The sequence below is a fragment of the Acomys minous genome, assembly GCF_964271855.1.
Source record: "Acomys minous genome assembly, chromosome: 2".
In the NCBI taxonomy this organism is placed as follows: domain Eukaryota; kingdom Metazoa; phylum Chordata; class Mammalia; order Rodentia; family Muridae; genus Acomys; species Acomys minous.
In genome coordinates this window covers 7210683-7228022 of record NC_140484.1, presented here as the reverse complement: position 1 = coordinate 7228022, position 17340 = coordinate 7210683, and the positions used below count along the sequence as shown (strand labels likewise).

The following is a 17340-nucleotide window of genomic DNA, read 5'->3' as shown; positions in this document are numbered from 1 at the left end:
GGAGTTTACAGCATGAGATGGAAATACGCACTGTGGCCCAGAAGCCTGGGGAGTCCTAGGCTTCAGGTACTTGCTATCCTCCGATAGAAAATGCTTTCTGCCAAGATCAGAGTGGGGTTAACTATTGGCAGCCAATAAATACCTGCAGATTGTTTTGCTAGGCAAGAATTCTTGGCACCTTGTTACTTTTCTGTTTCTAGTTTATTTCTTTAATTATTCCTTTAAAATATTTAGCTTTAAAGGCACAGGTGATCAGGGCTCAGCATCACTAGAAGGAATGTTGGTGACAATGGCTGTCGTCTATGTTGCCAAATTGGTTTCTTGCGACATGTTCTAGGATATCGTGAAGAAAACGAATTCTGGGTTCAAATAGAGCGACATCAAGTTTCTTAGGCTGCCATCAAAGATGCTTAGAAGAGTTGGGAGTAAAGGAGCGCGTACCATTGTTGAAACTCATCCTTTCTAAGATGTGCCCATGAAACATTTCTCTCCTACTTTTTTTTTTCCCAGGATGTTGCAAAATTTACATGCGTCTGCAAATACCTTCTGGATTTTACTGGTAAAGAAACAGCTGTCTCGTGAAGTGAGCAAGGTTGCTAGAGACAGTAGGGAGCTGGGACTGGAAATATCCTATCCTGCAAAACTGGCCAAGCACATACTAAGGTGGGGTTTGGGATTTCAGATATGAGGGTAAAGGTTGAGATGGGGAGCAGAAAGGCTCTGAGTGGGTTCTGTATCAGGCCCTCTCTCCCGCGGCAGATTTGCTAAACATTTATTTCATAGGTTTTGGGATATTTGTCGTATAAAGCTCAGCTATACCATGTGCTAAATGAGTAAAGGGAAGCACTTGGTAGGAGCCTGCAGCTGGTGGAAGGGTGGGAGAAACAGCTAAGAAGTAAAGTCAAGTGAGGAAAGGGGCAAAGTGAGGGAAGACACCAGCCACAGATTAGGGGAGAGAAAGGAGAGAGCTGCAGATGGTCAAAAAAGCAACCAAACCGAGTGGCCAGGAAGCTCTGAGTATAAAAGCGAGCAAGGCTCATGGGGGAGGCTAATTCAGATGCTGGCCATGTGAAGACGCCCCTGAACAAGAGACGGTGATGGCTCCCAACTGCTGGGACTCCCTGTGAGTGCGCACAAGGCGGACTTACTGCGTGGGTATAATACAGCTCAGAGCATCTGATACAGAGGCTGAGTGAGACACAGGTCTTGTGACAAAAGCCAGGACTGGGAACTCAGATAAAACACTTCCAGGTAGAATGCCACCAGTACCTCCGGACTGGCCCATCCTCTGAGAAATCAGGTTTTAGAAAATGGATCATATCAGCAGGAGGCCCGATAGAGACTGCGGGAGGCCAAGATACATGGATAGGGTGTACCGGCCAGAGATGCCAGCTACGAGCGGCATTTCAAGGTGATACGATAGAGACCTGGCAAGACTCAAGGGGCCATGTGGAGCAGTGAGGTGTCCACTAGGTTCCAGAGGAGGGGTATATCTGTGTGGACCTGGACGGGTGTGGAGACATGGCCTCAAGGCCTTTAAGTCACATTCTGGGTTCTAGGATGTCTGCTGAGAGGCAGGCACCTCAGAGAGGCAGTGGGGTGCTTGTGAAGGTTGTGTGTGTGTGTAATAGCATTAGATAGCAGGAGGAGACTGGGCAGAAAGGACTAAGTTAGGGGATGATGGCAGCTACTGAGCGGCAAGGCAGTTCAGTTCTGAGAAGACCAAGCCGACGTTGTAGTGTCGCCACACAAACTAAAGGTGCAAACAAGGCCAGAGAAAGCAGGTCAGTTGGTTTCCAAGGGCACCGGCAGAAAACATATGGCGCTGCATATTATCTCAGGAGATAAGGACCCAGACGAAGTGAGGGCCAGATAGAGATGGCAGCGAGAAGGAAAAGTCACATTAGCCAGCTAGAGAAAGGCTGATGCAACACACAAAAACTATAGCCATGGTTGAGAAACCCAGCTTTGAAAAGAATGCGAGAGCCACAGTGGCCAGGCTGGTTAGCGAAGGGACTTCAGTTGCTGGATCTCTTTATCTGGGAAATGGAAACGATTTTTATCTCAAGGGACTTAGGCCTTTGCTGAGAGAAACTTCCGAGCACGTGGACACACAGTGGGAGCCACGCGTGAGCGAGAGCCAGAGGCAGAGGTAGCTGCTGGCTTTCCTACACGCCCAGAAATGGAAATCCAAATTAGCTTAGACGCCGGAGAGTAAGGGCCGGACCGGTCACGCAGCCGCACCCCAACCCCCACCCCGCTTACAGCCCTCCACCCGCCTTTACGTCCGGCCCTCTCCACCCGCCCCCCCAACCCCGGCGAGCCGCAAGCCTGCGCGCATGCGCAGACCGCCGGCGCCCCTCCCCCGAGCCCCGCCCCAACTTTCCACGTTTCACTTCCCTCCCTCGCCGTCTCAGCTGCAGCTTCGCCACCACGATTGGCTGCCGGACCTCCTCCTCTCAGCCAATAAACGCCACGCTGTCGCCCCCGTGTTACTGGGTAGAACAAAACAAAAACAAACAGAGCGAGCGGGGCCAGAGGCGCTCCGGAGCGGCGGCGGCGGCGGCTGAGGAGCGGGGTCGGGGCCCGGCGGACCGGAGACCGGGGCGAGCAGCGGCGGCGGCGGCGGCCTGAGGAGGTCAGTACGATGGGCGCGCCTCGCTCGCTCGGGCGGTGTCCTCCTCCTTATTGCCCCCGGTCGGCCTAGGCAGCCGCACGTTGGGAGGGGGAGGGGGCGTGGAGGCCTCGTAGCGGCGGTGGTGGGGAAGGGGGGGGGCACCGACCTGGGTCAGCACCCGCCTCGAAGCCCTCCAGCCTCGGCCGCGCCCGCCCAACGCCCGGGGCTGCGGAGGAGCCGCCGCTGCTCGCTCCCCGAGGCCCCGCCGGGGCGCTGCGACGCGGGCCCGCCCCCCTCCTCCTCCTCCTCCTCCTCCTCCGCAGCCCCTTCCCTGGTGGCGGGGCGCGCGGGCGGGCAGGGGCTCGCGGCTCAGCGGAGCCCACACCCCTCCCCCGGGCACCCGGCCCGATGCAGTTGAAGGTGGGGGACCGTACGGTACGAGAGCTGTGTCGCTCCCGAGCCCCGGCCCGCCCTGCCCGGTGCGGGAGCGGCCGAGTCCTGCGGGAGAGCCGCTCGTCGCTGCGGGCCCGGCTCTGGTCCGCTCCTCCTTGCTGTCTCCTGCACAGGGCCCCTTAAAAAAAAAAAAGTAGGATTCAACCTAAAGAAAAAAAAAGCCAAGCAGGGAGCACCCCCTTTCTGTGAACGCATGCAGTGTCTGCTGTGCGTGTCTGTCCTGGACTGTAACGTGAAGAGGGTGGGTTTTTGCTTGTTTGTTTGTTTTTGTTGTCGTTTTCTCCCAAGAGCCTCAGAACCGCAGAGGCAGGTCTCCTAGCTTCCCCCATACCCTCCTAGAGAACTGGCGTCTGTAGCCAGCGTCCTTAGTCTCCTATCCTGCTATGTATGACTCAAAATGCAGAGTGGGGGGTGTGAGGCCTACAGGCAGCTTTTAAAATATTTTAATAGTTTCACAGTTGTGACATTCTTCTTGAATTAGGAATTTGAGACTTTCAAGAAGTTCTTATTTCCTTTTTGAAAACTGCACACATACACACACACTGTAGTAATATTTATACCCATAATGTGCCTGTGAGACACACACACACACACACACACACACACACACACACACACGATTATTTGGTTAGCTTTTATAGTGCAGTAATAAGGGAAAAATACTTGTTAGGATTGCAAAAAATAAATGTATGTGGTTGTTTTCTGTAGTGGTTGCTTTTGCATCACTGTGGTAGAGTGCTTTTTGCTGCACGTTGCTAATTAATGTGATGGTAACCCAGGGAAGCCGTAAAGTAATTTTCTAGTTAACATATGGTCTAAATTCCACTTCCAAAAAATTTCAGGGTAATTTACAGGATGTTTAGGAAATACACTGGAGCCTTACTGTTTAGCTGCATGCATAGTTTTTCCCTCGTTAGAAATGATTTTGTATATATTAGGATGTAGCAAATTGAATTAAGCATTCTAAGGATTATTAAATTGAAAAAAAGAAAAGAAAAAAGCCTCCTGCTGAAGAGCACATACTTTTTCCCCCTTTCGAGCAGCTGTGACGCTGTAGGTGTGACTGGATTCTTGATTGCTTGATCCAGTTGTCGTGGTCTGGAGATAGAACTTTTTGTTGTTGTTACAGTTACTTGATAAAATACTATTATTTGTGGCAGTCATTTCTTGGCATCTGTTTTCTCTATCATAGTTAATTATTTTTCAGTGTTTGGAAACCGGTATTTAACAATTGGTGTAACAAGCCTATGTTGTCATAAGCGCCGTGTGTTAACTCCCAGAAGGATGTCCCTCAAGGGCCCTGCTCGCTCCCTGCTGCACTCACAGGGTTTGGGTTCTCACAGGCATCCTCCCACTGTGCTGCCGTTTCTCCCTGCACAGATCATTTACTTGTTGTGAGTCTCTTGTATTGTATGCAAAGTGAATACATGAAATACTGCACATAAAAATCATTTTGAATTATAAAGGGCTTTATAAGTATTATTTTTAATGTTTTTCCCTTCATGAGGTAGATGCTGCAGAAAATATTTTCTAGAAGATTTATTTGCATGAAGAATAAAAGAAAAACCTTGACAGTATAACTAGTTAAACTTAAATCACTGCACACACGACAGATTTTCTACATCCTATAACTCACGCCTGCAGTGAAAGGAAGCAGAACGTGGCATTTTCAGCCATGAAAGTTCTAAATTTTTGTGCTTTCAAACTATTTGGTCTTATATCTTTATAAATCTGCATATCTCTATCCTAAAATTCATTTTTCTAAATCCTAAGTTCTTTGAAGTTAAAACATTGGGAAGAGACTGTGTAGACCTCCACATCAGTTAATTCTGAATAGAATTAGAGGATGATTTTACTATATTCTTTTTTTTTTCAGGCGGTATGATAACATCTCCGTGAAGCCTAAGAATTATGTCATTACTTAAATATAAGGTGTTATATTTGTTTCACAAGTTAACTCATGCTACCACTAAGTTCTGTCGGTGCCCCCTCCCCACACTTACAGTGCTGTTATGTAGGTGTTAAGCTCCTGATATCCTTGCTTGTGCTTCTTGAGTGCTGTGATTTCAAATGTGTTTTTAACACAACTGGCTTTTATTTGTTCCTAAAGTAGTTTCTTCCTTAGAATGAAAATTTTAGGTTATAAAAACAACATGCTAAAAATAAATCACAGAAAATATGTTTTAAAATGTCTTGTTTCAGTGCCTCATATAAAGACAAAAGTAATGAAATAGCAGCTGCTTCTGTGATGTGAAAGATCAATGCATGAAGTGTTCTTGATTAGCCAAAACTGTTGTTTATATTTTAGAGTAAATTTACGTTTTTGTTAGGAACTACCCAATATTTATGTCCCTATATGTGGCTGTAGTATGAATTTTAAGACTGCATTAAATGTGGGCTGGAGAGATGGAATATGGCTTAAGAGTACTTAGTGTTCTTCCACAGGACCCGAGTTCAGTTCCCAGCATCCACATCTGCAGGTCCAGAGGACACAGCGCCCTCTTCTGGCCTCCACAGCTGCCTGCTTACATGTGGTTTGCATGCAGGCCTACGCGCGTGTGCGCGCGCACACACACACACACACATGGGTGGATCTGGTGTGTATATTTCTTTAGTTGAATAAAGTGTGTGTTGTAAATAGATCTTTACACACCAGATTTGAGGGATTCATTGGCACATGCTGAAATAGGATGTATTTTATCTCAAGGTTTTGTTTTCTCTTTGTCTCAGAAAAACTTGTGAAGAAATTTGGAGGTAAGTATTTTCGAAAGGATAGCAAACTCTTAAAAATAGAAAGAGGCATTTTTGACATTGTATTCAAGTAAGTTGAATTTAACCTAATCGTGTCCGTAAAGATATTGAGACTTTTCTTTTTTTAAAACATAGATTCTAAAGGAAGACTTCCATTTAGTAATTTGTGTATAATCAGTGCAAGTGAAATTAAGGAAAAATGGATGTAGAAAATGAGCGGATACTGACTGTAAACCCCACTGGTAAGTAGTATCTTAAACCCTAACTTGTGAGCGGACGTGGCGCTAGTACCACGCTTTATGTGGAAAAAAATGAGTAAACCTTTTAAAGTGCCTTCTTATCCGTGCTTCAGGTATCCCAGCTCTACAAAAAGACAAAAACTAGTACAAGAGTTTGAAAAGACAAAAAGACATCGTAGTGAAGTCTGACTGTTTGCATGTAAAAATAGTCAGCATTGAGTATGGTGGTCAGCAGGGCAAAAGTGCGCAGTGACGTGTTTCATAATAAAGACTCTCACACGTTGTTTTGAGATCATGTGAAATGCTTTGAAAGAGTTTTCAGTAAGGGCTTGCTTTTGGAGAATGCTTTGAAGATTGAGGGCAGAGACTGAGCCTAATGAATACCTTAACGCACTGCATGTGTGTGTTTTGGGTCACAGCATTTTCTTATTAGCATTTGTACTTTTTTGTTAAGAATCTAAAAGGATTGAATACAACTATAGTTTTTAAATTTTAGTTTTAAAACTATTTCAGAATACAATAAAGTCAGACATATGAATTGTACACATAAGTATAATTAGGTATCAAACAATTTGGGTCATTTGGCTGTTATTTGAGTTACCCATGCTACAGTGGTAAATGGATTCAGTAGCCTTTCTGACTAAAAAAAAAAGTGTTTCTAGAGTAGAGCTGAGGTTGTCATGTAATTTTCACAACATCTGAGCTAGGGAAGAGAGTGCTCTGATGGGTGCTGTTGACAGGAAGCACAGTCTAGTGACTGCCCCGTCTTTGAGGCTATGACCAGGGGGAAAGCATTATGAAGGATGTAAAACCCCGATGGCTGCCATGGGCTAAGTAAGGATAAAATGAGCATTACTGTTACTGTGGCTTGAGTTTTTAGGAAGATGTCCCTGCAGGGAGTGAGATTTGGGGTGTATATTGTGGAGAATTTTCATAACAGATTAGTTACAAAATGACTTGTAAGCAAGGGACCATTTGGAATCATTTTAGGTGCTAACTTTTCAGAGATAGGACTTTAGGGAAATACATTAGGAGTTGGAGGAGATGATTTTAGGAGCATTCCTTATGTTGAAGGCAATCAGTTGAACAATTACATGTGAGTACTTATTGCCAAATGTACATTGCAGGAGTTACTAATGTTTCCTGAGTATTTGTAACTGAATAGGGAATTCTTGGGAAGTAATTTCAAATATACTCTGCTCTGTCTGTCTAAGTTGCGGAGCTGGTAGTGTAAAAGTACAATAGATAACTTTGTAGTGTGTCTCCTTTGTCCCAAGAGTCTTGGTCCTACTCTCTCTACTTGGTAACTCCTGCTCACAGGCCTACACTTTTATGTTCTTTGTACCAGGATAGATTTTATTTTTCAAACGTGTAGTAACCTCTTTTTTTTTTTAAAACCCTATTAATTAAAATTCAGTAAATTAATTTAATGGGAAAAATAATCTTATATGTCCTTTTATTAGATTAAGTCATGTGAAATTGGCAATGTATGACCACTACTAACCTACAAAATGTTAACTTCATATGTAGTAACCAAATTTTTACCTGCCATAACAGTGGATATCAGAAATATTTACTTTGGTTTCTTCATTTCCTCTTTTAAGATCCTGATAATTTAAGCGACTCTCTCTTTTCTGGTGATGAAGAAAATACTGGCACCGAGGAACTAAAGAATGAGATAAATGGAAATTGGATTTCTGCATCCTCTATTAATGAAGCTAGAATTAACGCTAAAGCAAAAAGACGACTTCGGAAAAACTCCTCCCGGGACTCTGGCAGAGGCGATTCAGTCAGTGATAATGGAAGTGAGGCAGTTAGAAGCGGAGTAACTGTGCCCACCAGTCCAAAAGGAAGGTTGCTAGATAGGCGGTCCAGATCTGGGAAAGGAAGGGGGCTGCCAAAGAAAGGTTAGTGTGTGCCCTGAAAAGAAACACATGCGGCTCGGGAGGCAGAGGCAGGCACATCGCTGTGAGTTCGAGGCCAGCCTGGTCTACAAAGCGAGTCTAGGACAGCCAAGGCTACACAGAGAGACCCTGTCTCGAAAAACTAAAAAAAGAAAAGAAAAGAAACACAGGTGGAAAATCCCAGGTCCTGTGCTAGGAGGCCCCTGTTCTAAAACGGGCAGAAGTATGGACAGTTCTAAGATTTTATGGGCTGCATATCTACTTATAGTAGAGCTGAAGGCCCATTTTACTTTTTATTTAGGTTGATTCTGTTTTCTTTGGAGTAGAAAATTTATTTTTTCCTCCCAGCAAGATATAGTATACATTGATGCTTTCAGTTAGAAATTTTATACATACTGTGAAAGTGACCAGATTTATCATAACTGTTACCAAACTAACCTAATTATGTGCATTGTTAAAGATAGTGACTATACACTTGACAACATATATGTAGGTCTGGGTCTGCGTTCTCTTTAGTTTGGCTCTTTAGTCTGAGTACTGGAGTGGATTGATTTATTTCACTGCTGTACCCAGTGCCTAGAATACTGAGAGACACTTAAAATTCACTGGATGAGCGTTTTCCAGCTTCTGTCTGTAGTAGGATTTTGATAGAATTTGGAGATTGGACTGGATTTTGAATGGTGTTAGCTTTCATTTATACATCTAACTAAGACCCTGATAATGTAAATGGCTCTTGTGATGAAAGTGCTTGGAAGGAGGGGAAATGAAAGATGAGGTTGAGTTGCAGCATCTGTTCATGAACCTAGAAGTAATGGCAAGACAGCAGGACGATTGTGGAGTAGAGAAAGATAAATACACCAATATTCAGTAAAGTATAGTGGACTTTGAGAGATGCTTTTGTGAATAGCTCCATAGTCACTTGGGTCACAGTGATGCAGGCATCTGATTCTGGTGTGCTCTGTCGGCACAGATTATACTGCAGGTACAGAGTGACACTTCAGAGTGGGCAATGGCATTATGAAGGAAGGCTTTTTTATTTTATGTTTTTCTCTTTTTTTATTTTTTGAATTTTTTATTAATTTATTCATATTACATCTCAATGGAAGGCTTTTAAAAAGTGTCATTTTAGACAGATTTGGCCTTATGAAAGTGCCACAGTAAGTTGATACGGAGAAGCAGCTTGCTGTGTTGTCGTTGTACTCTGGTCTATATACAGAAGTAGACAGAAACAGCTGTTAGTGCTGCTGATTCTCAAATAGCAATTAGTGCTTTGTTAGCCCAGTGCTGACTTGACAGTGTAGTTTAGCATGTACTTCATATGGAGGAATGTTAGAGTTAAAGCATTTGGTGGTTGTCCTTAGGATTCTTTGTGGAATAATTCGTTGTATGCTAAGGTTTTAATGCCACATCACTGCCCCAACATGTTTCTCTTTTTTTCCTCTTTTTCTGTTTCCAAGAAATTTCAAAGTTTAAAGCCTCACCACAGTGTCACATTCTGAAGGTCTGTGATCTGGCTGTTGTCAGATTAAAAAAATATTCTAAAGAATCTGCCTTTGTTTTTTCTAACTTATTTTGACTTGATGCTTTTGGATATAGATAATCTATTATTTTAAAAAGCGATCTAAATAGGAGTTCCAAGTATGATTCTCAACTGGAAAATAATTGACATAAGAATATTTACATTTGAAATTATTTCAGGTTTTGATTAATATTTATGAACTACCAATTGAACTTTCAGGTGGTGCAGGAGGCAAGGGTGTCTGGGGTACACCTGGGCAGGTATACGATGTGGAAGAGGTGGATGTGAAAGACCCAAACTATGATGATGACCAGGTATCAGTTATTTTTTAAATATACTCACTGTGTGTAAGAGTTCTTGATTTTTCACTCACAAGATTGTAAAGTGATACACGATCAGATATCAATATACTGTGCTATAAAGGCATATATCACATGAATGGCAAAGTGATTAATACTCAATACTTTCTGGTTGCTAAGTTAATTTTAGATTAGGAAAGCCAGTTTATTATAGTAAAGTCTACATAATTTCCGCTTGGTTCTGGCGTCAAAAGGAGGTGTTTATTGGTTTGGGATGACTACTGATGGTAAAGGTTCTCTTGTGTCCTGTGGGTTATCGGTGTCAGGTCCCTTCTCAGAGCTACTGTTTTACATGAGTGCTAGTGTGTGTGTTGTTCTGGGGACATGCGCACTTTCTATCGTGATAGTACTTAGTAAGAAATGTAAATGCATTGTCGTGAAGTTCTACTTTTTAATGGAAAAATTTCAGAAGTATAATTGGTACAATGACACTGCTTCCAGCTTACCAGTGTCACTATATTACCTCATGGGTAGTCTTATTTCATCCTATGACTACAGAAGTAATTAAAATAGGTAGCATATCTTTATCTGCCTTACTAGTGATCACTAACCAGTTGGAATATGAAATGATAATTTCAGTTTATCTGAATAATTTATAATCCTTCTTACAGGAGAACTGTGTTTATGAAACTGTAGTTTTGCCTCTGGATGAGACAGCATTTGAGAAGACTTTAACACCAATTATACAAGAGTACTTTGAGCATGGAGACACGAATGAAGTGGCGGTAGGTTTTAAGTTGCAGGGAGAAAAAGCACCTTTATAGATAAAACATTTAGAGTGATTTTGAATCACTCTGGATAAGTTTCTGTTTCTCCTTTTGTAACAACAGCAAATGTCTTAGCCAAGAAGGGGAGTGTGCTAGGCACGGTGGGAGTGTGCTAGGCACGGTGGGAGTGTGCTAGGCACGGTGGGAGTGTGCTAGGCACGGTGGGAGTGTGCTAGGCATGGTGCTTTGTGCCTAAATCCCAGTGCTGCAGAGGTGAAGGCAGGTAGGACAGTCCTGAGTTTGAGGCCAGTCTGGGCTACATAGGGCTTAAAAACAAAAAGAGCGATAAACTTTTTTTGCTGAAATAATTTTCTTACATGTTTTTGGGCTCTTATGAAACCTATATGCCATTTCACTGTGGGGAAAATGACACCACTACTATTTTTATATATTTATAGCAGCTGGTTTTATAATCTAAACAATTTCAGGGACTTTATAGATTCTGTGAAACCTCTTCAGGATCTCAGTTAGGATTTGATGATTGTTATGGATGAGATTAAAATGTATCTGTACTCGAAAGAAGAAAGTTTAGTCAGAGAGTTGGGAAAGAATGTATACGGGCAACCAAAATTTTGAATCATAATTTGTATGAGAATATTTAATGGGCTGTAGTGAATTGTTCATAAAGTAAATCTAGAAGGGTAAAATAAAATGACAGGTTTCATTAGAATTAGAGACCAGAAATATAACAATATCTAATTGGAAGACACTTATAATTCTTAAAATCCAAGCTGGACTTTTTTTTTTTTGTTCGTTACATAGGTTTGGTATCTTTGGATTTATAGAATTTCAATATAAAACCAGTACTTGTTTATTACACACTGTTATGTGACAAACTTTTTCTGGGGTGACTCAACACATACGTGTCTACTCACTCTATATAGGGACCTCATGACTGTCCAAAATCCAGATACCACCAGAGTCCAACTTTGTGAACCAGTGATTCAAAGACAGCTGGGGCACCAAAGCCTGCTCTTGCATGGGTGACAGCTTACAAAGCTGGGAACCTGGAGCACATTGCATAGCCTACAGGCAGCCCAACGGGTTGGAGAGTGTTCTTTCCAGGTGCCTCAGTTGGTCTAAACTTGTTATAGGCAGCTTGGCTGGTTTCTGCTGCTTTGGCTGCTGGTGTGGTCTCAAAAGTCTTAGCATTTCTCCTCTGTAAGCCTTTGTAGCTTGCCTCTGCTCACTCTGGCAGGGAGAGACTTAATGAATCTGGTCAGTTGCAGGGACTTTCTGAAGCTATTTGAGTTGTTTACCTTCCTGTTTAAAGAACTTCCTTGCAGGATGGAATTACTCCTGCTCTTACTTCTTTCCACCTTTCTGTAGTGATCCCTGAGCCTTGGAGAGGGGTTGACTGTAGATGTCCACCTTTGCCTAAGAAGTGCCACAATAAGTTACTTGTTCTTAGGATCTTCACCAGTAGTTATGAGTTGAGGCTGATAACAATGGGTCATCTATATGTGTAAACACATGTTTAGAAGGCAGTTTGACAAGCATATCACATCTATATAGAAAAACCGTACAAGTTGCTTCCCCACAGGACTTAGGACCTCCCTAGCTACAGGGTTTGTCCTGGTTTCCAGTACCAGGTGTGAACTCTCTTTGGTGGTATAGGCCTTGAATCCAGTTGGAAAACTGTTGGTTTTACCCAGGATGGCCAAGTCAGTATTGCACATCCTGCCTAGAGGGTCAGTACTTCAGCATACAGGGTCCATAGCCAAGCTGGAATGCTGGTCATAGTTCTCCAGAAGCCTGCGTGGCTTTTTCTGGCATTGTGAAAGCAGCCATTAAGCTGGGAGTTTACAGTTCAGCCCCAGCTTAATTCTCCATGTGCCGTAATGAGAGAATGCGCATGCAGTGCTTTCAGCAACAAGGTCTTACCATCTAGGACTGGAATACAGCCAGCAGTAATAGCAGTAAGCTTTATGATTTCAGGGACCTCATGGGCTTCCCTAGACAACAAGTGCCCACTTCTGGCACTGGGGTTTCCAGTCAACAATCTTAGAGCTTCTGGAAGTGTCCTTTTCCTCCCATGTAGGGAATCATTTGGATTTAAACTCAGTTACTAGGGGATGCTCAGCAGCTTAAAGGACCTTGATGCTAGGACAGCCTACATGGCATTGATGATGGGCTTACATACACCAGACCTCACTGCTGTACGTATGCTTACCACCTTCATAGAGTTTGCTTCTGTGCTACACCAGAAAGCAGTCTGGCCAGGAGGCCTTCAACCCAGCCCTTTATTGGGCAAGATGCTCTTAAGTCACTAGGGTAAAACTAGTTATAGATTCTACCTGTTGGAGTGCTTTAAATCCCACCTAACAGTTGCTGTTATTTTGCCCTGCACTGAGCTTTCTATAACAGACCAAAACCCTATTGGAATTTTGCTTAGGTTGCTCTTGCCATTGCCCCCAGCTATAGCCTTATCAACTTCTGATTAGTTCTGACCAGAGGAGACATTGGGGTGGTGTGGCACACAGCTGTTCAGCCTGTCCTGCAATGAGCTTAGCCATTCCAAAGCCACTTGAGCCTTTCTGCGACAATCTCATGTAACCTTTCATTATCAGTTTATACAGAGAATGGGCAGGTTAGGCAAGATGGGCTATGAAAATTTGCTAATACACCTAGAGCTCTCCAAATGCCTGTATCTCCTTTACATACACAGGCACAGCCTGTTGTAGGATTTTGACAGTAATGTTGTCAGGTATCCTATGTGTCTTACCGGACTGGACCATAATACTGCCAAGAATTTTACACCTGTGCTGGCCCTTGCATCTGTGGTTTGGTCTCCCATCTTCATTGCAGGGACTGGTATTGGCTTAAGGTACCCAAAGCCAAGTTCTCAGCATAAAGGAGATTTATTTGTCCTAGAGGGATAAAGGACAGGGAATAACAAACAGTAACAGATAGAGGAAGAAGGAGATATGGGGAAAGGAACAAGGGAGAGAGGAGGATGCTTGGGCTGGCGAGCGTCTCTTCACTCATTCCTTCAGATTCATTGCTGTCCTCTAGGTACATCTCCAACACTCAGAAGTTAGCCTTATGTCATAGGTAGAACACGTTTTCCAGAGAGCGGGCAGGACAGGGGACACCCCAGTGCACCAACACATAACAGAGGGGGCTATAGAGGTAAGGCTGGTGAAGCGCTCTGATGGCCTACTGTAATCTGTTCTGAGCAGTGTCAGGGAGCCCAGTTCCCAACTAGGACGATAGTAAAGTGGAAAGTGAGCAAGTCTAATACAGCGAAAGAGTTGTCCATTTCTCCGTTGCTTCCTCTGCAGACCAGGGTTGACTACAAGCGTGGCTAGGAGGCACTGAGGAACTCCCTCAATCTTCAGTCCTTCTCTGAGCCATTGCGCTTCCATCTCCTCCAGCTCTTCCTTGGAGCCTTTCTGCATTCCTCCACCACTGATAAACTCAGTGGCCTGAGTTAATCTGCTCAGACCTGCTCATGGCCAAAGGTGAATGTGGCCCTGCTCGTCCCCGTTGTACCTGCTGGCTCCCAGGTCAGACAGGCACTGTGGATACGGCTGTAGGTGTTACCTGCCATTCACCGTTCCTGGCTGGTGGGAGAGTTCCTGGTTGGGCAAACAATCTCTGCCACTAGCATAACCTTTTACTGGAGGGAAATGTACCCACCCTTCTTAGTCTGGGGCATAATCAGCACCCCTGGGACACGCTTGACCATCTTTACCTGTATTGTTCTGTCATGGTGTCTTCTGTGAACTGCTCTTTGGGCTTTAAAGCAGTCCAGAAGACCCTTAGCACACAGTTTGGCTTTCTGTCAGGTTTTTCCTCGGAAACTCTAGAGAGACACAATCCCACCACATTTGTCTTTGAGGAATCCAGACAGACCTTTCTCTGTTTTGTCTTTTTCTTCTTTCCATGGCTGCTTTCTCACATGACTGACTCTCGTTACAGCTTGCTCTAAGTCACCGAGGTCTGTCAAAGCCTTCCCTACTTGATAAAGAACTTGTCCCCAACGAGCTCAGCGAAGTCACTAAAGCTCCATAGCAGCCATGAGCTCCCTGCTGGATCAGCCTTCCCTTTGACTTCCCTGTGAACACAGCTCTACCTGACCTGGGGAACTGGGGTTCACACAGACCCTCTTATTCTTAGTTCTCTCAACAGCTCCTGTCCCTCTTCGCCCCTACAGCCCCTGATATTCATGGAGCCCTCAGACAGAGATAACCAAGTGTTCTCATGGCTTTCATAAGCCAGTCCACCAGAGACCGATTGCCCTCATACAGTCTCAGGTCACGCGCAGCCTTGAGAGGGATGGGAAGTTACCTCCTCCCTCCTCTTCCTCCTGCCTCCACAGCAGGCAGACTTATCCTGTCCACTCCCATGGCCCATAGCCTCACAAGCCAAAAGTGAGGCTTAAAAGTCTCCCCTAATTCCAGCAATTCAAGTGTGGAGTATTTCCTGATCACCTTAGTTCCTTGCATTGAACCATATTCTAGATCATAGATTTTTTTCCCCCTTTTCTCTTTAAAGGTTCGATTTCTAGAGTACCTGCTATTGCTTTTACCATAATCTCTTCCTCACTCTAAATCTTCCTATGGATTCTCAAGTCTTGGATCCTAGGAAGGGCTTTTGAGCATGGATCTAACTTTCTCTTTTCCTTTTGGCTCCCAGACCTTAAGAAGTGGCAAGCCAGCATCTCACCTCATCCTCTTGTTTAGTGTGTTTGCCATATTAGAGGCTAACACAGAGGATGCTAACCATATCTCCCTTTCTTGTAATTGCTTCTCTTTACACACACAAGTTCCTGCTTGGCAGCAGCCTCAGCCTCAGGTGCACTTCGAACTACATGTAAGAATGACCAGGCGACCTCTAAAGACTTCTACATTTCCTCTACACCAGTGACTCTGAAGATGTTATGACCCTTTCATGCAGTTCCTAGTGTTCTGGAGACCCCCAACTATAAAATAATTTTGCTGCTGTTAGGAGTCATAATGTAAGTATCTGATATGCAGTATATCTCATATATGACCCCAGAAGGGTTTGCAGCCCACAGGTTGAGAACAGCTACTAGTATTTTAACAGTTTTCAGAGCATCTCCATATCCACATGGCAGACCCCATTTATCAAGCTGGCATGCCACCCATAGCATATAGACAGATACTGTCATCCTGGGGTTTCCCCCACAGACATTACTAATCCTGATGGCTCAGGCTTAGTTGCACATCTTATTACCCATAGCAAGAACCATGCAGCCTCTAGCACAACATAGTGCAAAAGCAGTGCACTAACACTCAAAAAAGAAAGGACAACTGTCTCCTGAGCTGATGCTCTGTACCCTCAGGCTTCTCAGCCTCAGTTCCATGCCGGCTGCCCACTGTCAGGGCCATGCACTCACTCCTCCCCGCCCCCAAGCTCATCTTTGGTTCTGTCATGTCCCTGTTTGAGCATCAATTATGTTGTGTGACAAAACTTTTCGTGGGGAGACACATCACATCATACATGTCTACTCACCCCAGATACAGAACTTGTGACAGACCAAAGTACAGATGCAACAGAGTCCAACTTTGTGAACTACTGAGGTTTTTTTGGGGTTACTTAGAGGAATAAGGATGGGGGTTTACTTAGAGGAGCAGAAATGGCCCATAGACTGCTGTACCACCAAAGCCTACTCCAGCAGGTAGAACAGCTCACAAAACTGAGAATGTGGAGCACGCTGCATAACCTGTACAAACAGGTTGGAGAGCCCTTTCCAGGTGCCTCAGTTGGCCTAAACCTCGTCTAGGCAGCGTCTGGTCTCGGCTTCTTCCAGGCGGCCCGCTGGGCCTCAGTCATCTTTGAAGCTCAGTTTGGCTTATTTGTAGATTGCCTCTGGTAGGTAAAGGCCTACTGAATATGGTCAGTTTCAGAGACTTCCTGAAGATTTTTGAGCTGTTTACCTTCTCATTAAAAGAGCTTCCCAGGTGCATGGGAAGCTCTTAAGAGGCAGAGGCAAGCAGGTCTTGGTGAGCTTGAGGCCAGCCTAGTCTACAGATTGAGTTCCTGGACACCCAGGGCTACACAGAGAAAACAATGTCTCAACCCCCACCCTAATCCCTCCCAACAACAACAGAAAACCCTAAAAACATCCACAAACAAAAGAGCTTCCCTGCCTGATGGAATGGCTCAATCTTGAAGGAAACCCTTATATAAAACATGCTGTGCAGAGAAATTTGTGACCTGTGATTCCTCCCTTGGTTAAGATTGGCCAAGTAAAGGAAAGATAGGTGAACATTCTGTTTAGAGGAAGAGCTTAAGTTTAGTGAAGGTAAGGACTGTGACATTTGAATCTCTACCTGCTGAGCAGCTGTGTCCTGTCATTGTGTTAAAAGCAGTGTTATGGAAGTAGAGAATAGAGAGCATGGAAGAGGTGATGCTAGCCATATGAAAGGCTACTTAGGAATTAGAGTTTGCCACATCATAACTGAAGATTATCCTTGTAAGATGAGGCTGTTGTTTAAACCAGTGCAATTGAAGAAGGTGAAACGGTGTAGGAAGAGATTACCAACCAGGATAGTACTCAGGGGTTGTGAAAGTAGTATTGGCATTCTCCTAGTTGTATATCGTAGTTTAAAAATTTCAAGAAAACGGGGGCTGGAGAGATGGCTCAGCAGTTAAGAGCACTGTCTGTTCTTCTAAAGGACCCGGGTTCAATTCCCAGCAACCACATGGCAGCTCACAACTGTCTCTAATTCCAGTTCCAATGGCTCTGACACCCTCACACC

At 44.2% G+C, this 17340-nt stretch overlaps 1 protein-coding gene across 3 annotated transcripts in view; it reads left to right on the top strand.

The window, feature by feature from the left end:
• The first annotated feature begins 1103 nt into the window (after positions 1–1103).
• PDCD4 (programmed cell death 4) overlaps positions 1104–17340 on the top strand; it is a 28009-nt gene continuing 11772 nt past the window's right edge. For 2 of the 3 annotated variants that reach the window (XR_014777378.1, XM_084772584.1), the window contains exons 1-5: positions 2478–2638; positions 5957–6063; positions 7665–7967; positions 9703–9797; positions 10454–10567. Coding sequence is in view for 2 of the 3 variants with exons in the window: in XM_084772584.1 (XP_084628710.1) it covers positions 6021–6063; positions 7665–7967; positions 9703–9797; positions 10454–10567 (555 nt within the window). In the remaining variant the exon portion in view is untranslated. Of the gene's footprint in view, positions 1124–2477; positions 2639–5956; positions 6064–7664; positions 7968–9702; positions 9798–10453; positions 10568–17340 lie in introns of those variants that run through there. The other variant, XM_084772585.1, reaches the window with a different exon arrangement.